Raw genomic sequence first — 23,429 nt, forward strand, 5'->3', positions numbered from 1 at the left:
ACTGCCCAGAGGCTGCAGCTGGGCCAGATGGGTGCTGGAGGTCCCCAATGGCTCTATCTCTTCCTTTTGGGGCTCCATCCCTTCCTCAAGGTTGACAGAAGGGCTGGCAAGGCCGCGGGTCCAAGGAGCAATGCAGTCTCTGCTGCGTTTCATAGAAACATTAAAAGATGCACATTCTGCGGTCCCTTCTCCCCTCCAGCAGTCCTACCTCCTCCCACAAGCCAGAAGTGCTTCAATTTGAAGCCTGCTTTCCACACCTGTCCCAGCACCCAGCAGGGCTCACTTCCTCCCCCAGACTCTGCCAGATGACCTGGGGAACTGGTTAACCATGAATGGAAGCAGGGAACACTTCTTGTTAAGTGCTTCTGCTTTCTTGTGGAGGAACTCGGCATTTTAATGGGAATCCCAGGACCAACCATCATTAGAGTCGAGCCCGGGCTAACGCTCTGGGCCGGGGGGTTGGTCCCCAGAGGAAGTGCCCACCCCTCCACAGCGCACCGGGAGGGCACTCAGGCCTGTGGCTTCTGGCCAGACAGGCTGCGAGGGGAAACACTGGCCAGCCTGGGCCCTTGTGGCCGACACTCAGCTGAGCTCCACATGGAGGTCGGGCCAGGCAGAGAGTAAGTTCTTTGTCACCCCATCTCCAAGGACTGCTGGGTCACCTCGGGGTGAGGGAGGCATTTTCCTCAAACAGGGCTGAGGCAACAGGAAAGGCACCGCACAGCCACCCGTGTCTGCCCAGCCCCTCACTCCTCCTCCAACTTTGGGTCCTTCTGAGCTGCCACTCCTCTGCGAGGCCAGGAGAGGACCCCCCAAAAGTAAGGGGCCTGGGTGCTTGGTCAGATGCACTGGGCTGGGTGATGGCGGAAAGCAAGACACACGGGGTCCCTGCGCTCGGAGATGAGCACGGGCGCGTGGGAAGCTAACGGGGGGTCAGGCCAGGCCTCAGCCTCCAGCCCCTGCAGGAGGAGGGGAGCAGTCCCAGGATTGCAGGAGCTGGAGAGGGCACAGACCCTGACACACAGAGGGTTCTCGACCCAGCTCTCGGGGGCTGCCGTGGGCAGGAGGCCCAGCAAGGCCGAGGGGAGAGCAGCCAGGAGGGGTCCTGGGGAAAAGTGAGGAGAGTCTGAGCCAGGGCAGGGCAGGCCTGGTTTACACACAGGGGCCCTGGTGACGGATCCGGGGTGCTTAAAGCCAGTTTGAGGCCCCATCGGGAAAGCAGTGTCACAGCAGTGGGAGGTCTGGCAACTTGGTCATCAGCCTGGGGCTGAAGGGGCAGCTCTCTGGGTGTCTGCCCTGGGTGAACCTCTGGCTGCTGGTACCAGGACCCACAAAGCCTGCAGATGCAGAGGTCGGGGCTTTGAGACGATGCTGAGGCTACACCTCAATCCATCTCGGGACCGCCGTCCCCCAGCTCGTCACTGCCTTGACAGTCACTGAGCGACTGTCCCCACGTGCCATTGCTGCCTTCCCTAGTCCATTCTTTCCGACGACGGGTTCCTGCTTTGCTCCCACTGCCCGTGCCGTGTCCAGACCAGACTCTCAGATTAAGCCGGACGTGACTTTGAGGGGATTTTTCTCATGTAACGGTTTCCCCCCCTCATCTTAGCAGCATGTGGCACGCAGGGGAGCAGCCACTGGGACTCACATGGCGTTCAGCTTGCTGCCCACCAAGCCAGCCCTGGGAAGGTTTGGGCAGGGAGGCGGGAGGGGCACCACGGGGCGGGGGCAGAGAACCAGGGGGGTTCAGACTGCAAGAGGCTAGCTCAGACCAGGCCCCCTGGCCAGTCTCCTCTCCACAGAGACAGCCAAACGCTTCCCCCGCCACCACCTGGGGGACCCTGCAGCTGGCTTGTGCCTGCAGCCTCGGGGACCTGAGGGGTTCTGCTTCTGAGCCAGTATCTCAGCTGCTGGCCTCAGGCCAGAGGTGCCATCCCTCCTGCTGAGAGAACACCTTGGGCTTCAAAGCCGCTGTTTTTGTGCTGCCAGAACTGTGTTCCAGATACACCCCGACACACTGCTGTGTGGAGGGGCGTCTGTGGGTCTGTGTCTGCCCCTTGGGGCCAGACCTGGTGGTCGTGGTGCCCAACTGGGGGTTTTCACGGGAGAAGTAACTTCAGAAGCCTTTTCCTGCTTGATTATTTCCACTGCTCCCGTTCACAGAGCTGCTTTTTAAAACCACGTAGCTTTGATCCCTAGGAGGAGAGGAAGTGTGTGCCTGGAGGCATGAAGGGTACCAGCAAACCGGGAACATTCCAGAATTCCGGGTATACTGAAGGAAGTTCTGACTTGTCAGGACACTTCCCTCTGCGGAGCTTGACAAAGCGGGTGGTGACTTACTCTCCATCAGCTCACAGATATTTACTAAAGACCCGCCACAGATGAAAGCTCTCCTGCTGCCAGAGCCCTCAGGCTTCCTGCTGGCCCGCCTCCTTGGGCTGAGGAGTTGGGTATGAATAGTGTTTCTGTGGCCTCTGCTTCAGTGGCACCTCTCCCTCATCCCTTAGGGCGGTGGCCCGGCCCCACACCTCGTGGCCTTTACTCTCAGAGCCACGTGGGATCCAAGCTGCCTGGAGTCCAAGTGCCGCCCCCGTCGGCAAGCATTTCGTACTCACAAGGGCCCAGGCTCTGGAAATCATCCCGACACGGGGGCCACTGGAGGTTTCTGGGCAGGGACGGACAGGAGGCTTCAGCGTGGCAGTGCACCGTGCACGTTACCTCCCCAGAAGCACCCTTGGCTCGCCTTTCCAGAAAGGGCGTCAGTTAGCCAAAGAGTGCACCCTCTGGTGTGTCTGCCAGCAGCTCTGAGTCAGGGGCCCAGGGCCCAAGCAGAGAAAGGAGACTCGAGAAAGCCAGCGGCTTCGTGTGTCGGCCGGGTAGCAGGCCATCCTGGGCTCTGCCCGTGTCGTGGGCTCTCCAAGTCATGAGACAGAAGACCATAAAGGAAACTAGAAGGGGCTGCTCTGAGGTGTTTGGCAAGCGGCTCCCAAGTGTTGGGAGGCCAGCAGGAAGGGGAGTAGCAATTGGAAGGGATGTAGAGGCGAATGAGTCCATCCCTGTGTCGCTCCCTCCCGTCCCTGTGCCGTCCTCCCCGTTCAGGAATTTCTTAGCCCTGCCCAGGAGTCATTGCAGTTGCCTCCCGGGACCTCCCACGTTTGGGCATTCTGCACACAGGCAGTCTGCCTCCTCCCCACAGCCTCGGAGGCCCCGTGCCCTTCTGGCAGATCCTGCATTGCGGGGAGCAGTGAGGGACGGACCGACCAGTCCAACAGCTCTGGGCGCAGCTCCCAGCTTCTCCACTTAAAGCTCGCAGCCTTGCTGTTCCACCTCTTACCCCGGGGGTTTCCTCATCTGTAGAATGGGTGTGCAGGTCCCTGCATTGTCATTGCAGAGGGGTGACAATCAATGGCAGGATGTATGCAAAGCGCCCGCACAGTGCCTGGCACGTGGAGGATCAGGAATGGCAGCCCCTGTGCCCCTGAGCCTGGGTCTCACCCAGAACACCATGTGCCTGCCTGGCCAGGCTCTGCCTGCTGGAACCCTGCCCTTTGAGGTCCAGCTTGGACAGCACTGGCCCCCGCAGCTCACCCAGCCAGGAGCATGTTTGGCGTGTTTAAACCTCCCTTGCAGCTCTTATCACTGTGTCTCTGTTGTTCTTACCTCCCTCGCCAGAGGGGCGCTCCTCAAAGCCAGCACAGCCTCTGCCCTGGCAGCGGGTAGCGGGCCTGCCCACCCCCTCCCGACGGTGGTCGCTAACTGGAGCCGGAAGTGCTCACACCTGACAGCCTTGGGTCACAGCGCCTCAGCCACAGGGCATTCACTGGCCCAGACCCGAGGATGGCCGGAACGGGACCGCATAGCAGGGCGGCTGGGCCTGGACCCCAAGGCTCTTTCACCCCCATCGCTTTTTCTTTTCTTTTTTAAATTTTATTTATTTTTATAAATTTATTTGTTTATTTTTGGCTGCGTTGGGTCTTCATTGCTGCATGCAGGCTTTCTCTAGTTGCGGCGAGCGGGGGCTACCCTTCGTTGTGGTGCACGGGCTTCTCATTGTGGTGGCTTCTCTTGTTGCAGAGCGTGGGCTCTAGGCACGTGGCCTCAGTAGTTGTGGCACGTGGGCTCAGTAGTTGTGGCTCGCGGGCTCTAGAGCGCAGGCTCAGTAGTTGTGGTGCACGGGCTTAGTTGCTCCGTGGCATGTGAGATCTTCCCAGACCAGGGCTCGAACCTGTGTCCCCTGCGTTGGCAGGCGGGTTCTTAACTCCTGTGCACCACCAGGGAAGTCCTTCCATGCCTTTTAGTCCAACTCTCCAGCCAGTGCCCGAGAGCAGCTGCCCCCAACGCGTGCCCCCTCCGCCTGGCGCTGGGCTCCTCACTGATGAGGAGGGAGGGAGAGGCGGGGGCTGCTCTGTTGTAGCACGGGGTGGGGCCAGGGAGAAGTTAGCCAGGCGGAGGGCAGGAGGGGAGTTGGGGGAGTTGGGAGAGGATGGGGACCTCTGCTGTTAACCTGGAGCGTGGCAAGCGGCCCCACAGAGCATATCGGCTGGACGAGGCGCGAGGGTGCTGAACAGGACGTGCAGAGCATCCATCCTGCATTGCGAGGCCCTGAGCAGCCCTGCTCTTCTCTCTCCCGGCTCCTCTGTGCCAGCCTCCTCCTGCTGCTCTTTTTACTTAAGCTCTTAATTCGTCAAAGTGGATCGTCTGCCCCGGTCACCGAGCCTGCAGATCGGCTGTTTATTTTCCATATCATATTGATCAGGTTTCCCCGCTGAGATGACTCAATTACAAGGCCTCCCGTTGGTGCAGGATTCGAGCTTCCGCTGCCCCTGAGGGGCCACTGCAGCGTGCCTGCCTGGTCTGGGGCAGCCGTTCGTCCCCACGTCCCTCCCTGGGGGAAAGAAGGTTCTCCTGCCTTCCTGTTCTCTGCTCGACTCCTGGAGCGGCTGTCCTGCCGGCTCTTGGCATACAATGTCTTGTGTTTTCAGATTGTTCCACTGCGCGTTCTTTGTTTCTCTCCCGCGTGTCAGATTCCTCGCTCCTCTCCAAACATGGCCAAGACTAGAAGGCTGAAGAACGCCAGTCCTTGAGAGAACAGCCCCTTCTCCGAGTGGTCTTTATTATGAGTGCCCACGGGTGCCTTGCATGGGTGGAGGTCGTGTAGGTGCTCAGGGATGAAGCCCCATCTCCGTTCCAAGTTCGCTCACTTTCCAGGTGCCTGGGGCAGGTGTCCTCAGACCACACGGCTCCACTGCTTCTCTGTGTGAGAGCCTGAAGTGGGTGCCCTCTGCCTGTCGCAGTCACTTGGGGGTCGTGTCGTCGTAAATCTGACCATTCAGAGTCCAGGTGGGAGCTGGGCTGGGGCCGTCGCTGGCGGAGCAGTCCGAATGGGTCAGCACACGGGGAAGCGAACAGGTTGGGGTCCTTCCACTTTCTGGCTGGTAGTAACCACCTCTGCAGTCTAAGCTGCAGTTTGAACTGAGGGGGACCTGGAGCTGGAGCCCTGGAGGCGCCTGCAGGCTGAATTGCAAGCAGGGCACGCTCCTCTCAGAGGTTAGAAATAATATAAGGGCAGTAACATAGGTCAGACCAAACATACGGTGGGGGGTTGGCTCATGCAGTTTCCCGGAGAGGTACCGCCAGAGGGACAGGCTGCAGAGGGAGCCTCCTGCGGGGCAGAGGTGTGCACTCCCTGGTGGGTCGTGCGCAGGCCAGCAATACCTCGATAGAGCCGCCATCACAGGGTACGGACAGACACAGGAAGGCCCGCGCTCAGAGGGTCACAGAGCAGCAGTCACTCAGCAGTCCCACCTGGTGGCTGGTCTCAGAACCACTCGTGGACCTTTTTTCCAGACAGCTGCCCGGCCTCCTCAGAAAGGACCCTGTTCTGGGCCTTCATGGGACTCACGGTCCCTGAGCGCCCTGCCAGGGCGGAAGTGAAGCCAGGCGTGCAGGTGGGGAGCCAGGCTGAGATCTGAGAGGCCCGTGTGACGGGCAACAGCGAGTTCATCTCCGAAGGCCGCTGCCAGCTTTGGCCGAGCGCAGCCTCTCCACAGCGACCCCTCAGCCCTGGCTGTCACCTGGCGGGGGTGGCTGGGGCCATGGCTTGGCCTGGGCCCCACGTTCCCCCAGGGAGGCACCCATATGGGTTTCACAGTGGCAGCCAGTGTGGGCCCACTGCTGGTGACTCAGGCTCCCACCCAGCTGGGCAGGCCCAGGAGGCCATGATTTCCACAACGCCGTGGTCACGGCCCTGCCGGAGAGTGGGCAGCGCTCACCCACCCCCTCTGCTGCCTCCCCCACCCCGGGGGGGGTGCCTTGGCTGACGGGGCCAGCCCCTCTGCACTGCGGGCCGGAGTGGGGGGTGGGGGGCGGCAGCTGCAGAGAGAAGAGTGGGCTTCAGCCCGCGGGGCCCCTGCCAGGGCTGCGCCTCAGTTTCCTCTCCCGCAGCCGGGGAACACCGTCAGTTGTGGGGAGTGCTGGATGCAGACGCTACACGTGAAGGTGTTACTTCCATGGCGGTGCTGCTGCTCTTGCCGGCCCCGAAAAGGTGTGTGCGGGGTCCCCGAGCAGGACCGAGCGGCAGAGTCCTGGCCTCCCACACAGATGGGGCACTCCCCGCCTTCCGGCCTCCTCCTGGGGGCTCCCCAGGCCCCTCCTCTGGAGCACAGCCCAGCACTCAGCACAGCCTCCCTTTGCTGATGCTCTTGCTGTGGTTGGCATGTGGCTTGCTTTTTCCCACTTTTCCCTTTTGGCCTTTTGTCATCCTTTCATCCACTTGTGCCAGTTCCGGACTGTGGGCCTTGGAGAGAAGGGACCTGGGGCAAATCAGCCTGAGGGACTGGAGCTTGGAGCTCCCAGGTGGGGGTAGGGCGAGGAGACTGGTAGGGACCCAGATGTTCCCAGCACAGCCCCCCAGGTGCCAGAGCAAGGAGGCCCCACATGGGAGCTGTCAGAGGGCTCCCAGGGAAGATGGGGAGGTGACACTCCTGGAGGGCCTGGAAGAGGCTGTGGGGTCTGCCTGTGCCCTCTCCCCTCAGAGAAAGGATGTAGTCCCCGCCAGCAGGGGCTGCTCCCTGGGGGCGCCCATGTCCCCTGTACTGAGCAGGCCCTCGGCCCGGAAAGTGTGGTTTTTGAGCCCCAGCACTTCAGCTACCCTTTCAGTTCACCAGAAGTGTCTTGTCTCACATCAGACACCTAACTCATTTCCCTCTGGCAACCACTGAATTTGAGAACGTCCTGTTTTACCATAATCAAAAGAAGTGAAACTGCCCCATGAAATAAAGTATAACACCCCAGAAACACCTAGGAGAGACCAGGGTCTTTCCTTATAAAGTCAAAAATGGGAGGGCAGCCCCTGCCCGCCCTTGGAGGTCCCCCAGATACTGGTGCATGGTGGAGGGGCCCTGAGCCAGCCCTGCTTCCTTTCTGTGCCCCATCCCCTCCTGGGCTCCCGGGGTGCAGCTGCCATGAGAACACTGACTTGCAGGGGCATGCAGCTCCCCCCAGACTCCCCTTGACCCCCGGGGGGAGAGGCAGGGATAAAGGCCTATAGGCTAGGTCTGCCCTACAGTTCTGTGGTTCCCCTGGAGAACCAAGATGCGTGGGGAAAGTAACAGCAGTCATCGGTGTGGGCAGCATGGGTGTCGCAGGAGTACCCCAGAGCACACACTTGCACACAGCAGCCTACGGCAGCCTGGCCACAGCTTGGTGAGTGCACACCTGTCACCCCATTTTACAGAGGTGAAAACTGAAGCCCAGTGAAGCTGATGGCCCAAGACCACACAGGTTAGGGTTAGGGTTGGGGTGCCTTCAGGAGCCCCGGGAGCGGTCCTGACAAGTAGGCAAAGACTGCTGCTGGCCACCAGGAAATTGTGTGTGTGTTTGTGTGTGTTCACACCCGTGCACGCAAGAAGTGACTTCTGGGCACCACAGTTGGCCCATGTGGGGCAGGTCTTCCCTCCCACTCGGCGCTTGTCCCATGGCAGTCCTCATGTTCATTTGGCCTCAGGACCTGTTCGCCTCTCAGAGGTGCCCCTGGCGCGTGCAGACCCTTGGTCCCCGAGAGTCCTTCGCAGAGAGGCAGGAGTTCAGTGGGAAAGGGAGGCCACAGTTCCCTGAGCAAAGGGGCTTCCGTGAGCCTCGGCGTCTCGCTGAACCACAGCAGCCCCGTCCGGGTGTGGGCCCCGCGGCCCTGTGAGGGGGGCCTGGACAGTCTGCACAACTCCGCAGGGGTGGGGGACCCTCTTGGGGGCTGCGGAGCTGCCAGCGCAGCCTGACTGGGTGGGCGCAGCCAGGGTAGGCTTCCAGCCGGAGGAGCCCCCGGCCCTGGGTTTGCAGGAGTATGTGGGTTTGGAGCAGGAGCTCGTTTGGCTCCCCGTTTTGCCATTGGCTGCCACGTTCAGCATCCCTGGGAAGCCATCGTGGATGCCTGAGCCCTCGCCCTCCTCCCCTGAGGCTCACACTCTCTTCCCTCCTTTCGTTCCCCAGCTGGTCAGTGAGAAGGTCGGAGGGGCTGAAGGGACCAAGCTGGACGATGACTTCAAAGAGATGGAGAAGGTAACAGGAGAGGGATGCCTGTCTAATGCTGGCAGTGTTACCAGCCCCCATAGGCCCCGGCCCTGGCACCTGGGGGGAGGCGAGGCCTACCGGAAGGGTCTAGGCGGGTCGCAGGCCTCCCCCCAGCCCAGAGCAGGCAGTGGCGGGGGCACAGCACAGCCAACAGCAAGGAGGCAGGGAGGCGAGGCGGCCCCCAGAAGCAGCGGGCAGTTCTTGCGTGGGCTCTGAGGCGGTTGGGGAACTGGGACCAGGGCAAGGGCTGTCCAGGTGCTCCTGGTTTGGCCTCAGACGCCCTGATGGTTTCAAAACCCTACACGTGGACTCCCTTTACAGAAGGTGGATGTTACCAGCAAGGCCGTGACAGAAGTGTTGGCCAGAACCATCGAGTATCTGCAGCCCAACCCAGGTAGGGCACCAGCCAGCTGCAAGGGGTCTGCCCCCAGCTCCTTGGGTCTCTTGTCAGTCCAGAATCTTCTGGTTACCGGAGCATGAAGAAGCAGTGCGTGGGCCCACAGAACTGAAATGCCCAGGGCTAGGCAGGTTCAGGCATGGCTGGATCCAGGCATCCAAAGGATGTCTTCAGGGTCATGCGTTTCCTTTCTGCTTTATCTGTCAGCTCTCGCTTTTCACGGCAACCCTAGCCTTAAATTATCCTTAGAGCTAATGGTCCCAGCAGAAAAGGGCATCTTTTCCCCCCAGTCAACTCTTTGGACCAATTTGAATCAGGTGCCAGGCCCCAGCCACAAGCCTGTCTTTGGAGCATGAGGTGGGGTCTCCGAGGCTGAGAGGGAGGCAGGGACTTTTCCTGGAGAAAAATCCAAATGTTGGTTCCTGTAGTGAAAGGCAGAGGATGCAGGACAGGCAGCAAAAGCAGCTGTGTCCACCTGAGGCCTTCGCTGAGGACAGACTGGAGCTGGCAGAGGTGCAGGCACGCCCCTCACCTCCCGCCCCCGGTAGAGGTCTGCACTGGGGCACCTGTGCCTGTCCACACCTCTACCTGCCTACCCCGCTTCTCTGGGGGTCTCGAGGAGCTGGCCCCCTCTCCTGCCCACTGCCAGTACTCCTGCACGAGGACCAGAGCAGCGGGGGGACGTCTCTTCAGGAGGTTCTTCTCACGCTCTGGTTCCTCAGGCCAAGGGAGCACTTCAGAAATAAACAAGCCCCCGGGCAGAGGGGGGCAGCTGGCAGTCTGGTGGCTCCTTGAGAGACCACACCCACCCGGCCCCGCCCTCTTCTAGCCTCGCGGGCCAAGCTGACGATGCTCAACACGGTGTCCAAGATCCGAGGGCAGGTGAAGAACCCTGGCTACCCGCAGTCGGAGGGCCTGCTGGGCGAGTGCATGATCCGCCATGGGAAGGAGCTGGGCGGCGAGTCCAACTTCGGTGAGGCCCTGGGGAGGCTGGAGGCGGGGGCGGGCCTGAGAGCTTGGGGCCAAAGTCTCTGCTGCCAGCAGGCTGGCACTTCCCCGTAGCTTGAGGATCTTCTCCAGGGTGGCTGGTCCCCTGGACGAGGGCTGCCTACAGCATCACGGCCATGCAAAAGCCACCCTCCCGGCCCACGGTGGACCTGGGTGCCTTCCAATAGGTGGGAGGGCGGCTCGTGAACACCTGTCACCACCGGCCCCCATGGCTCCTGGTCAGACTTAAGGGTCCCTTGTTTCGTTCTCTGTTCTGGTGTCCAGGTCCTTGGCCGTGGGGTGTGCCTCGGCCGCGCAGGCCAAGGCCTCCTGTGACGGCTTCCTCCGCCACCCCATCCTCTCCCCAGGCGACGCCCTGCTGGATGCCGGGGAGTCCATGAAGCGCCTGGCTGAGGTGAAGGACTCCCTGGACATAGAGGTGAAGCAGAACTTCATCGATCCCCTCCAGAACCTGTGCGACAAGGACCTGAAGGAGATCCAGGTATGTGGGGCCGCTCCAGGCCCACCCTCGCTCCTACCCCCTCCCCCCACACATACAGCCCAGGCCAGGTTTCCCAGCGGGAAGGGCTGCAGGGCATCAGGTGGCCCTCCCCGAGGTCCCAGGCACGCGGTGTGACCCTCGTCCCGGCCCCCAGCACCACCTGAAGAAGCTGGAGGGCCGCCGCCTGGACTTTGACTACAAGAAGAAGCGGCAGGGCAAGATCCCCGATGAGGAGCTGCGCCAGGCCATGGAGAAGTTTGAGGAGTCCAAGGAGGTGGCCGAGACCAGCATGCACAACCTCCTGGAGACTGACGTACGTGTGTAGGCCCTGAGCCCCTCCCCGCGTGCACCCACCACACCGGTCTGCCGGGGACCACTCTGGGGGAGCCCCTGAGACATGAGCCCAGCGGCGGTGCCCACTTCCCAGTGCCAGTGGGCAGCCTGTTCAGGGTGTGAAGGGAAGGGGGAACAGGAGGCCCACAGGAAGCCACTGGCCCACTGAGGCTTTGGGGTCTCCTCAGGCCCTTCACCCTCCTCCGGCTGCAGCTCAAGGGTCAGGCGGGGGCTGGGCCCATGTCTGGAACAATCTGGGAAGGCTTCCTGCAGGAGGCGGCCAGAAGGAGGGCAGCTCTTCAGCCCTGGCTGGTCCCTTGCAGATCGAGCAGGTGAGCCAGCTCTCCGCCCTGGTGGATGCCCAACTGGACTACCACCGGCAGGCCGTGCAGATCCTGGATGAGCTGGCTGACAAGCTCAAGCGAAGGTGGGCCTGGCCCCCTGGCCTTCCCCGCGGGAGCCCCGGCCCACCCTGCTGGCTGGGAGGCCCGGTGGCTGGGTGCTGCGGCTGCCAGGGCAGCCCTGGGGGACCCGTGGGACGCCCCCGCCCCTGGACAACCCAGCCCCACTGTGACACGTTCCTTCCAGAGCAGCGGGGTTACTTCCTTTTCAGAAAGAATCCCAGGCTGCATGAGTCGGGGCGGGGGTCCCAGGAGGGAGCAGGACCTCATCATGCTCATCCTGGTCCCCAGAGGAGAGGCTTGGGATGTCCTGTGGGGAGAGGGTTTGGCCAGCCCTGCCCCTGGGGAGCCCCTTCCTCTCTTTCCCTGTCTCCAAGGGCCATCTTGCAGTCAGCAGCGTCCAGGGCCTAAGAAGGGAAGCCCCGGTGGGCGGTGGTTCCCTGGTGAGGGGTGGGTATCTGTTGGGCACCAGCTCCCCAGCCGCCACTGCCGAGGAGGCTTCTGGGTGCAGTAGGATCAGGCCTGTAGGCAGCCTTGGAGATATGCCTGGGGGCCCCCCTCTCGCCACCTCCCACGTGCATCCCGAGTCCCGAGGCAGCAGCATAAATAGCTGGGGTTGGAGGCGTTGTTCCCTGACCTCGACACGCGAGGGCTCAACAGGTGCCCTGCAGTCGCTCACAGGCGTCCTTCCACATGCAGGATGCGCGAAGCCTCTTCGCGCCCCAAGCGGGAGTATAAGCCCAAGCCCCGGGAGCCCTTGGACCTCGGAGAGCCTGAGCAGTCCAACGGGGGCTTCCCCTGTGCCACGGCCCCCAAGATCACAGGTAATGGAGGAGAGGGCACCACTCTGCCCCAGGCCCCTTTGGGGGAGCCCCTAGCCCGCCACCCATCCAACCGCAGGGCCAGTTCTCTGCACAAGGAGCCCCAAGGATGGGCACCAGGCCCCACGCCAGCATTCTCAGCCCACCTCTGTTCTTTGTCTGCAAGCAGCTTCGTCATCTTTCCGATCTTCCGACAAGCCCACCCGGACCCCCAGCAGCAGGAGCATGCGTGAGTGTCCCCAAGGGGCCCAGGCCCTGCCCCGTGCCCCTGCCTCGGTTTATGATGCCACCTGCTAATCTGTGCCCCAAGGGTCCTTCTCCACCCCTTCTCTGGTAGAAGTGGAGCTGGGCTTCCCTCTGTTCCAAGTGGTACCCTGAGAGCTGTGTGCTTCTGGTCACTATCACCCTGATGCCACTGGGTGTCCCCAGCTCCTCCCAGGAGCGTTTTGGTGACGACTCACAGAGCCCTTTTCCCTCCCCTTGTCACTTGGCTCCTCCTGATAGCAGTGGGGGCCACAGGGGAGAGAGCGGCTCTCCTTGGGGGAAAGCAAGGAGCAGTGAGTAGGCAGGACAAAGGGGTGGGGGGGAGGGGAGAGGAGGCGACATCCCCCTGCGCCCCCACAGGGGCAGGTGACAGCCTGGACCTCCCCCCGCCCCCAGCGCCCCTGGACCAGCCGAGCTGCAAGGCCCTGTACGACTTTGAGCCTGAGAACGACGGGGAGCTGGGCTTCCATGAGGGCGACATCATCACGCTGACCAATCAGATCGACGAGAACTGGTATGAGGGCATGCTCCACGGCCAGTCTGGCTTCTTCCCCCTCAGCTACGTGGAGGTGCTGGTGCCGCTGCCCCAGTGACCGCGTCTCCATGGTGTGTCGGCCCGCCGCCCCTCCATCCAGATCTCTGCATTCCACGGGCCCCCGCAGCTGGGCAGTGCTCACAGCCTGCGGGGCGGCCCACTCTGGGCCTGATCCAGCCCCAGGGCAGCGGGGCCCCTGTTTACACTAGTGCTCACCCCCGGTGGTGGGGGCTCCCTTCCCCACTCCACGTGGCCGTCTTGGGGGCTGGGCAGTGTTCCTCCTTCCTGCTGCTCACAACTCTGCCCCCCCAGCTCCGCCCACCCCGCCCCAGGAGGCTCACACTAAGGTGCTCTTAGAAACACTAACTGCTCCCACCCCTCCAGGGACTGGTAACTCAAGGTGGGCCCCCCTTCTCTCTCCTCTCTTCTCTCTCTCACTCACACACACACACACACACGCACACGCATCCTCTCCCACCTCCATCCAGCCCTGCCCGGAGACCTGCCCTTAACGGGATAGGACTGAACATCGGTGTGATGGGGTGGTCTGGGCGAGACCCCTGTTTGAGACTCGCCACCCTGCTTTTAAATTCCCCCCGGACACTACCAGCCCCCTCCAGAGCTCCCTAGGCCCCTGAGTGCCTACAGATGCCACCTTCCTGGAAGGGTTTCACCCCATTCTTCTGGCTGGGGACTTGGGGAAAGACGAGCCTGGGCTTCTCAGGAGCCAGGGCCCCTAAAGACAGGCCATCTCCCCCCTGCAGGGCACTAAGCCCCAAACACCCGTGCCCACCACCGCATCCCAAGCCAAGCACATGGAGCATCTCTGGCACAAGCTGCCAGCGTGCACGTGCGTGTACACACACACACACACACACGACCACGGGAGCCCAGCCTACACACATACATGCGACCACGGGAGCCCAGCCTCCACTATGTGGAAGGTCAAGCACAAAGGCTTTGTTAAGTGAATGTTCCCAGACCCCTGGCTGCTGGGACCCTTGGGGGAGTCACGGGCACCACCCTGGTGAGCCAGCCACCATACCCTCTTTGGACAGTGGCCCAGGCCGTCTCCTCCAGACCAAGGTAGGCAGCTGCCCAGACCAGCAGGGCCCCAGCCCTGCACCCACTTCCCCTCTTGCCTAATCCAAAACTTGGCTAAACAGGGGACCCCGGGCCTGGTTCACATTCCCCTCCTCTGGTGACCCGGTAAAGCCCCCAAGGACACCAGGCCCTCCCTGCTCCTCCAAGAGGCCCCTGGTCACCAGTACCTGGAGGAGAGACAGCCATCCCAGCCTAGGGCAGATCAAAATGTAATCCTGATTTTTTTAAAAAAAGTATTAAATGTCTCTTTCTACAGTCTCTTGCCTGGTTGTGGTGCAGGGTGGGCCCTCTCGAAGGGGTCTCCAGCCAGGGTGGGGCCCACATGAGCACCAGCCCACAGAGAGCCTGGGAGGGACGGCTGTCATCCGCCCAGTCGCCAGCACGGCCCCTCCCCATAGCCACGGCTGCATGGACAGTAACCCCTCCTGAATCCGTGAGGCACATGCCTAGGCTGTTTCTCCTTTATTATCTGAGCCCCTGCCGTCACACACCTCAGTCACACAGGAACGAAGCAGCACAAAGGCCCTGGGCCCACTCCCCTCACGCAGAGCCTCGGGGAGCCGCATCTGACCAAAGGCTTCCCTGGTCCTTGGAGGCTGGTGCTCTCAGCTCCCCTGCCTGAGGACGCTGTAAACCTGCTCCAGCACGTGGCACAGGCCCTGGTCCTTGGGCGTCCTGCTGGCCAGGGAGATCTGAAATAAGGAGGCCTGATGCCTCAGGGCTGCAGCCTGCCAGGGGGCTCTCCTAACCCAAGCACGCAGCCGTGTCCCTGAAGCCACACCTTGAGGCCTGGGGACGTCGTCCTTTGGGGGTGAGGTTCCTCCACACTTCCCAAATCCTGCTCTTACACGCGGCCCCCTCGTGTGCCGAGGCCACCCCACCCACCTAGCACCAGTCTGGGAGGTAACCAGTGGCAGCTTTAAGCCCTGGTCACTGTTAAGTGTGAACAAAACAAGCAAACGTGTGCAGCTATTTCTCTGCAAAGCGGAGTGGGTAGTGTCTTCTGAGAACGACTCTAAGGCAGGAAATATGCGGAGCCCCTGCCGACACGTCCCGTTTACCAGCGGTAGGACCAGCGGGCTAGACAAACCCACTCCCAGCACCAGCCGCTCTGCTCGGTTCAGCTTTGCTGCTGCTTAAGATTCAGAACCCCTCCTGCACCTCCATGGGCGCCCCGGGAGAAGCAGGGCCCAGAGCAGCGTCTCCAGCTGGGACGTCCCAGGGGTGATGAGGTCTACGGGGCTTTTGCATTTTCATCTGCATGTCGATGGTGATGTCCACCAGCGTCACCACCTCCATGTGATAAAACACGACTTTTCTTTGGTAGCATTCATTTCTGACTGAAGTATTTTTGTATAGGCCCAGGTAAGAACTCACTTCTCTTCAAGCTGCCCACGAATATATTCAGTGGGGGGGGGGGGTCCCCGGGGCTCCCAGAGATCTTTATAAAAGGAGGGGTTTGCACAGGACTCAGCATGAGTCTTACCTTGAGCTTGTCGAGGTAGGTGTGCTCCTGGTTCCAAGGCTCCTGGAACCTGACGAGGTCAGGGGCGCCCTTGTAGAACTCTACCAGCAGCATCTAAGGAACGGTGGGGCAGGTGAGCCCCTGCGACCGCACTTCCCGGGCCAGGCACTCAGGATACATTAGCGAGTGGGACAGACACTGCTGCCACCCCTCGGGGGGCCTCTAGTCTAATGCAGTGTGGCATGTAGACGTTACCCAGGTCCTGAAGAAATTAGGGGCTTGGCAGGAGGGCCCCCTGGAGGGGGAGACAACTTCTGCAGAAGCAGCAGGCACACTGAATGTGATTCTTTATACCTGCCCCGGTCCTGACATGGCTCCACGGTTTAGCCTTAGCCAGAGCAGTAACATCAGTGAAGTCACAGGTGTGACGAACTAGCTCCGTTTGTTTACGTGCCTGCTCGCTATTCGTCCGAGTAACACCTGAGGTTCTCACGTGTCCCCACTTGGAGAATCCCTGGCAGCTGCGGAGGCCCAAGGTGGGAGCGTCCCTAGCATGTTCCAGAACAGCCAGGAGGGCGAGGGGGGAGAGGTAGGAGGGGCTGAGGCAAGGATCTGGGACTTGATCCTAAGAGCCCGTGATTTTCAGGAGCGGAAGAGGAGCCTGACTGGGCCCTGATGTGGCCCGTTCAGCCAGCGCTTCCCAAGTCCTACAGTGTCATGTCCATCCAGCTGGGCGCCCTCATCTCCCACCTGCTCCTCCCAGGGCACCCACCCCACCCACCTCACGCGGCAGTGAACTCACCATCTCATGAAGGACGTCATTAGTCAGGAAGCCATCCTGGACGTAGGCCATTTCCACGTCCATGGGGATGCCATAGTCACTGGGCCTTTGCTGGCAGAGACACATGGCAGTCACCACTAGCTACCCCCAACCCGGCCCCCCTCCAAGATGGCAGAGCACAGCAGGAAGTGCCCAGGGCTGGCAGTCAGAGAATTGATACTGCAGGCCTGGCTCCGCACTCAGATCAGATCCAGAGCCGCGCGAGACCTTAAAGGAACCCAGCAATGCGACCAGGGAGGCAGGGTGGCACCCACCCCACCACACACACAGGAGTGGCCATGGCTCCGGAATTCCTTTCTAAAGCTGATTTCTGACCCCGAGATGGACTTGGGGAATGAAACCAGACAGGGCTCAGGAAGGAGGCTACCTTGGTGCAAAAGCAGCATGCTACAGGTAGAGCACCCACCTTTTCAACAGTCCTCACACCCACAGCCTCAGAGCAATGATTTTGTTCCCATTTCACAGATGAGAGCAGACCCCAGCTCCCCAGATGAGCCCGGAACCAGAGTACTGGCTTCCTGCGGCTAACAAGGCCTCCTGACCCCTCCCACACCCACACAGGGCCCCGCCCACGCCTCCCAGCCCTAGGCCTCCCCCCAGCAGCCCCGCCTACCTCAGGGGGCGGCATCACCCAGAAGGGCGAGATCTTGGACTCTGGGCCCGGGTTACCAGAGTAGTAAGGGGCTGGGGGAGGAGAGAGAGAGAAGGGGCTGGGCATGGAGGCGCGGTGGCCCTCTGGGGCCCCACGCCCACCCCTTCCCGGGACTCACAGCAGAGCAGGGCGAGGCAGGGCTGGAAGCCATTGCTGGAGCCCTGCAGCCGCAGCTGGTAGTCCATCTGTGCGTCGATGTCCTGCAGCGACGGCAGGGCCGGGCTGTACGGGTGGCTATGGTACCAGCCTACCAGGGACAGGCCCCGCAGGAGCAGGCTCTGGTAAATCTGGGGGCAGAGACGCACGGGGCCGGGGGCTGTAGCAGCCCTAGTGCGCTCACGTGCCTGGCACCCATCCAGCCCCACGCGGCCAGCATTTAATGAGCGCCTGCTGTGTACCAGGCCTGAGGGCACAGCAGTGACGCAGACACACCCTGCTCCACCCTCAGCGAGTCCAGTGGGGGGGTGGGGGACAGTCAACAAATAACGTTAAAAAGTTGCTGCTACATTCCCTGGCGGTCCAGTGGTTAGGACTCCACGCTTTCACTGCCCGGGGCCTGGTGTTCAATCCCTGGTCGGGGAACTAAGATCCCGCAAGCCAAGTGGTGCGACCTCCCCCAAAAAAACAAAGATGCTCCTCACATAAATCTAAGATAAAAGGTTATTTTGCTCACTGCTGTATCCTTAGCTCAAGGAACAATTCCCGGCACATAGTAGGCGCTCAATCAATAGTTAAATCAAGAGATAGGGTAAAGAGAAAGGAAGAAGTGGGCGGAGAAACATGTGCGCGCCCAATCCACACGCATTCTGTGCCCTGTGACAAGGTGAGTGTGGAGCGCAGGCGCGTACTAAGCACCCTATGAAAACATTAAGGACGGCAGCTAATACTTATCGGGCCTTTACCAGGTGCCAGACAGGCTCAGAGGGGAAGGGGCCGGCGGCGGCGTCTGTACAGAAGGAAGTATGAGGGTGGGGGTCACAGGTGAGGGGACCGGAGGTCACACACACCCATTTGCTCCCTTGCTGAGTGGCGACACGGTGCTAGGCGCCAAGACGCGGTAGCCAGGACAGCTGTGTCCACGCCAGCCCTCCCCAGAACGCCGAGTCACCGTGCGCCCCCTCACCTCCTCTTCCATGGCGGCCGCGGTATCCGCGTCCCCCAGCCGGCTCCGACAGGGGAAGGCTCTCAGCACCGTGAGCACTGCACGGAGGCGGGAGAAGGCGTGGACATCGACCCCAGCCCCAAACACCCCCCTGCCCACAGGCCCCAAATACCCACTCTGACTGTTGATGTCCCAGCGGCCGCCCAGGTACCCCACGACCTGGCTGCGGGTCAGGTGGCTGTGGAAGTCCTGGGGAGGGGAGGGACAATGGAAGACCCGCTCAGACTGCGCACCGCCGCCCCAAGGCCGTCCTGAGGGCCAGGGCCCTTGCGTTGTGACGGGGTCAGCCCACCCACCTCCTTCTTCATTCAGACATTGATTGAGCGCCTACTGTTCACCGGTAGTGAACAGAGCAGACAAGGTCTCTGCTCTCATGGAGCCAACCTTCCAGGGATCCTCTGGTGGGGGGTGGGGTGGGGGGACACCCCCTGCCCAGGCCTGAGAGCCCCTGACCCCTAAGGGGCAAAGTAGGAGCTGGGCACACACCAGCAGGAACAGCACGTTGCTAGAGATGGCCACGTTGAACGGCTGGAACTTGTTGATAGCTGCGAAGGATGTTACTTCCACCAGGGTGTGCGGGTTCCTGAAGGAGCCAGGAGGGTTCCACAGCCTCAGGAACCCCCAGGCCCTTTCCTCACCCCCACGCTGGCTCCCCAGCTGCCCACATCCAGCTCGGACCTGAGGCCTTGTCTCCACCCTACCCCTGCCTTTGTTCCCCATACACCGGCAAGAGCTCACACCGATGGGGGTGAGGGTCCCGGCAGGCATGGGGTATATCTGACCTGGCAGAGTCTCGACTACCCAGCATGCAGTAGCGCACAGGCACCCGGATCTTGTTTTCCACCCTTTTCCCTGGGGGCGTGGCCTCTGCGGGGTTGGGGGGTAAGAGAAAAAAAAAAAGGCAGCGTCAGTTCCTTCCCCAGCCAGAAACTGGAAAATGAAGACCAGGCAGCCGGAGAAAGAAAAAAACAAAAAACAAAAAAAACCACTCCAGGGGCAGCCTTAAAAATCAGGCAGGTGGACTGGGAAATCAGGCGGCAGGTTAACAAATCAGGCAGAAGAGATTTAAAAACTCAGATGAAGGGCTCAGGAAGTCAGGTGAGGACCAGGCAACGGGTCAAAGAAATCAGGCGGCAGGGCTAGAAATCAGGCAACAGGGCAAAGAAATCCTACGGGGGAGCAAGGAAATCAGGCGGCATGGTGAAGAAATCCGGCAGCAGATAAAGAAACTGGGCAGTGGGACCAAGAAATGTAGTATTAGAGCTTAAAGAAGTCAGGCAGTGAGAGTGAAATTAGGCAACGGGGGCTGGGAAGTCAGCCAGGCATCTTGGGGGCTCTAAGGAAAAGAAAGGCCAGACTTGCCCCCAGCCTCCTCCCCCACCTGAGTTCCGTCGGCCTCCTGCCCTTCCTCCCTCCCTCCTCCCCCCACCTCTCACCAGGGTGGACAGGCTCCGAGGGGCCCTTCACCGGTGGTCTCCGACTCTTGTCCTCCGCTGAGGCTCCTGTCAGAACCTCCTCCTCCTCTTCCTCCATCATTAGCTCCTCCTCCTCTCCTTCGCTGGCCGGGCTCTGGCGGGGTCGGGGTTGGGGGGACAGCGACGGGACTTTCAGCTGGCTGCTCCCTACTCTCCCGGCAAGTTCCACAGAGACCTCTGGCTGGCCTGAGCCTTCGGTTCCTGTCGTTGCCCCAGGTGCCCACTAGAGGGAGGGAGTGAGCAGAAACAATCTAGGCTGTGGACTAGCCTCGCAAGTTCGAATCCCGCCTCTGCCTATTACAAACAGACTTCGGGCTCTAGTCTCCTCATCTGTTAAACGGCACAATGACCTCCAGCCCCACAGGCGTGGCGTAAGGGTGAAATGAGAATGCGTGTAAAGCATTTAGCATATGCCCTGTTGCTCCATTCATCCAGCAAGCAAGCCAGCACTTTGCATGGATTATTTTACCAGATTCTCTCAATAACCTCTCCCCCTGCTCTCTCAAGAAACCTTGCCGAGGTGACCTCTCTGTGTCCAAACACAATGGTCACATCTCAGTCTCTGTCCCCCTGCCCCCCTCTTGGCAGCGTCTGCCCGGGTCTGTTCCTCTCCTCCCAGAAACTCCTCAGGGAGCCCCCCACTCACCTGGCTTCCCTCCCACCTCTCCTGGACCCCATTATTCTCCCCCATCTCACTCGCTGGCCCAGGGCTGGGTCCTCGGGCCTCTTTCCTTCCCCACCCACATCCCTCCTGGGTGGCCTCCAACCCCATCTACCCCCTGAACAACTGCCCACAGTCCTGACTCCAGCCTGGGGCTCTCCTGAGCTCCTGACTTGGGGTCCAGCTGCTCCTTGACATCTCCTCGTGGGGGGTTCACACTCAACATGGCCACCCTGCCCCAACCATCCCCCCAAACCTGCTCCTCCCCACATCTCTGATGAGGGCAATCCTGTCTACCCACTTGCTCAGAACAAAACATCTCCTAACACCAACATCAGATCCATCAGCACATCCCATCAGATCCACTTGCAGAATTAACCAGAACTTGCCCACTTCCTCCCCCTTCAATGGCTGTCCTGGTCCACCCCATCATCAGCCACCTGGATCTGTACAATCACCTGCACCCCGATTCCCCGGCTCCTACTCTCACGCCCTGGCCCCAGTCTGTCCTCCCTACACCCTACAGCAGCCAGCAGAGGGCGGCCGTGAGCACCTGAGTCAGGTCCCGCCCCCTCCTCTGCCCACAGCCCTCCAGGGCTCCCACCTCCCTCAGGGTAAAAGCCCAAGTCCACGCCGCAGCCCATGATGTCCTGCACGACTTGCCCCTGTCCTCCCCCCGCCGGCCCTGGTCCTCACCTCCTCCCTCTCTGCCCCTTGCTCACTCTGCTCCAGACACACTGGAGCCTCACTGTTCCTCAAAAACACCAGCCACAGTCTAGCCTCAAGGCCTTTGCATGTGCTGTTTTCCAGAAAGCCTTATGGCTCCCTCCCTCCCCTCCTTCAGTTCACTGATCAAATGTCACCTTCTCAGTGAGGCCTTCCCTGACCACCCTAACCCTCCCACCATTCCCATCCCCTGTCCCTGCTTACTTCTGCCAACGTACAGTAAGGTGGACTTATTTGTTTCTCTCTCCATGAAGGCAGAGATTTTTTCTCATTTTGATCTGTTTTATCTCCAGCACCTAGAAGAGGGCCTGGCACACAGGTGGCATTTACTAAATACTTGCTGAATGAATAGCCCTATGGCATGCTGTGAAAGTTAGTTTTAAAAGTCAACTTGGCTAGGATATAGTACCCAGTTATTTAATCAAACACTAGTCGAGGTGTTGCTTTGAAGGCATTGGGTAGATGTGGTTCACATCTACAATAAGGTGACTTTCAATAAAGAAGATTACCCTTGATAATGTCAGTAGGCCTCATCCAATCAGTTTAAAGGCCTTAAGAGCAAAAACTAAGGTTTCCTGGAAAACAAGGAATTCTACCTCAAGACTGCAGCATCAACTCTTGCCTGAGTTTCCAGCCTGCCAGTGGCCCTAAAGATTTGCCAACCAGGTGTGTGTGTGTAATACACCTGGGTACCGTTATCATCTCTATTTTACATATGAAAAAGACTAGGAACCCAGAGAGGGTCCTTGGCCAAGTTCAACCCAGCTGGTGAACATTCAAAGAATATCTATTACTATCATGGCATTCAAGACCCTCCCAGATCTGGTCCCTGCTGATGTCTCCAGCCCCTTCAGCTACCAAGGCATCTGAATGTCCAGCTGCATCAGCTAATAATGGTTCCCTAAGCAGCATGTGTTGCTTCATGCCTACAAGGCTTTGCATATGCTATCCCTTCCTCTGGAAAACTCTTCCATTCACCTTTCTCTGACCAACTCCTGTTCATCCTTCAAGGCCCCAGCTCCAACATCCTCTCTCTGGGTACTCCTTATCCAACAGTGAGTCAGGGAGGCTGAAGGACGCACCTCATCGGCGGCAGCTGCAGGTATATGGAGCTGGTTTCGCCGGAGCCAGGCAGCCTTGTACTTGTCCAGTTTCTGGCCCTTGTACTTGACAGAGGCCCAGCCACAGCCAGACTTCTTGGCTGGGTTCACCAGCTTCTTGCAATGGGTGGCCCAGGCGCTGGGTGAGTTGAACACCTGGCCCGTTTCCTGCCACACAATCCTCCCATCGGGCTGCAGGTCTCCCACGAACTTCTTCCCCTGCAGTGACAGTGGGCTGGCTGGGCCGAAGAGCTGGTACCCATCAAGACCCCTCCTCTGGGAAGTCCTCCCTGACCCCATGCCGCTTCCCAGGGTTTGGTAACCACTTCTTGCTTCCTTCCAGGAAGGCTTCCAGCTTAGGTACCATCCCGATCAGCCTGGATTGGAACTGTCCAGTTATATGACTGTACTCCCTCCCTTCACTGGACTGTGAGCCCCAAAGGGCAGGAACAGGGTCTGTCTTGATCTCTGCTGTGTCCCTAACACCCAACACAGCCTGGCACACAGCAGGTGTTCAATTCACAAATTGCTCCCACTCACAAAGAGCACAACAACAGTAACAATAATAGTAATAATAGCAAACACTTATAAAAAGCACTTACTGTGTAGCAGGCATACTGCTGAGCACTGTATTCATTGAATCCTCACGCAACCCCATGGGAGGAAAGAAAATCCCATTCTACAGATGAGAAAACTGGTATACGGAGAGGTTGAATGAGGTCACACAGTCAGGAAGGCACTAGTGTCCTCTCTGAGTGGAGTATTTGGTAAACAATGTTCTCCCGCCCAGAAGGGCTCGTGCTGGGTCAGGATGCTCCGTACCTCAGTTTCCCCTCCCCACACCGGGGCTCGGCCTGCGGCAAGAAAGCACACTGGACTCCGGTTTCCCCTTTTGCACCAGCTAGGATGGGATGCGGCTAGGGGGTGCTCACCAGATAGTAGATGGACAACACCCCGGCGCCGGGCTCCAGCAGCGCGTCTTTGAGGAGCACCCGCAGCGTGACCGCGCGCCTGGTGAGCGCGCCCCCCGGGCCACCGCAGCTCCCTGGCCCGGCCCCGCCGCCACCGCCGCCGCCTCCGCCGCCGCTGCGCGCGCCACCCGATGCCCCCGGCCGCTCAGAGTCCTCGGCCTCCGCCTCGTCCTCGTCCGGCGCCTCCTCGCCCGCGCCGCCCGCGGGGGACAGCGGCTCTGGAGCTGCGGGCAGCAACAGGCTGCAGCGGGGCCTCGCACCCCGAGCTGGTCCAGCCACCCCACCCAGCGCCTTGCCGGCCCCCCGCCAGGCCCGCCGTACCTGCCATGGCCGCTCAGCCACACGCCCAGCGCGCCTCTGGTGCTTTCTTCCCGGCACGTGACGCGGCTCTGCCCCGAGCGGGAAGCGCCCCAGCCATTGGCCGCCGCCGGTGGGCGGGTCAGCAGGAGCGAGCGGGGAAAGTCAGG

The 23,429-nt window shown here is 60.6% G+C and overlaps 2 protein-coding genes across 4 annotated transcripts in view; one reads left to right on the top strand and one right to left on the bottom strand.

Annotated features, from left to right (window-relative positions):
- Nucleotides 1-14,164, top strand: part of SH3GL1 (SH3 domain containing GRB2 like 1, endophilin A2) — a 32,191-nt gene extending 18,027 nt beyond the window's left edge. Inside the window, exons 2-10 of the mRNA XM_082650660.1 lie at nucleotides 8,485-8,553; nucleotides 8,887-8,959; nucleotides 9,792-9,935; nucleotides 10,318-10,451; nucleotides 10,606-10,764; nucleotides 11,108-11,211; nucleotides 11,885-12,009; nucleotides 12,176-12,235; nucleotides 12,667-14,164. Coding sequence (XP_082506786.1) covers nucleotides 8,485-8,553; nucleotides 8,887-8,959; nucleotides 9,792-9,935; nucleotides 10,318-10,451; nucleotides 10,606-10,764; nucleotides 11,108-11,211; nucleotides 11,885-12,009; nucleotides 12,176-12,235; nucleotides 12,667-12,863 — 1,065 coding nt within the window. The 3' untranslated portion in view covers nucleotides 12,864-14,164. The remainder of the gene's footprint in view (nucleotides 1-8,484; nucleotides 8,554-8,886; nucleotides 8,960-9,791; nucleotides 9,936-10,317; nucleotides 10,452-10,605; nucleotides 10,765-11,107; nucleotides 11,212-11,884; nucleotides 12,010-12,175; nucleotides 12,236-12,666) is intronic.
- A 174-nt stretch (nucleotides 14,165-14,338) lies between these two features.
- Nucleotides 14,339-23,336, bottom strand: MPND (MPN domain containing). Of its 3 annotated transcripts, none has more exons than XM_082650659.1 (13): nucleotides 23,284-23,336; nucleotides 22,924-23,186; nucleotides 21,974-22,210; nucleotides 19,466-19,598; nucleotides 18,812-18,896; nucleotides 18,516-18,612; nucleotides 18,146-18,218; nucleotides 17,991-18,067; nucleotides 16,986-17,154; nucleotides 16,829-16,899; nucleotides 16,177-16,266; nucleotides 15,396-15,488; nucleotides 14,339-14,601 (listed from the first exon to the last, which is right to left on the bottom strand). In XM_082650659.1, exons 1-13 carry the CDS (start codon nucleotides 23,288-23,290, stop codon nucleotides 14,515-14,517), a joined length of 1,482 nt encoding a protein of 493 aa, XP_082506785.1. In that variant the 5' UTR covers nucleotides 23,291-23,336; the 3' UTR covers nucleotides 14,339-14,514. The 3 variants fall into 3 exon arrangements, with proteins under 3 accessions (XP_082506785.1, XP_082506783.1, XP_082506784.1); XM_082650657.1 differs by having other exon boundaries at nucleotides 19,466-19,727; XM_082650658.1 differs by having other exon boundaries at nucleotides 17,991-18,218.
- Nucleotides 23,337-23,429: the final 93 nt, after the last annotated feature.

This window comes from Grampus griseus (assembly GCF_964374135.1).
Source record: "Grampus griseus genome assembly, chromosome: 3".
Classification (NCBI taxonomy): Eukaryota; Metazoa; Chordata; class Mammalia; order Artiodactyla; family Delphinidae; genus Grampus; species Grampus griseus.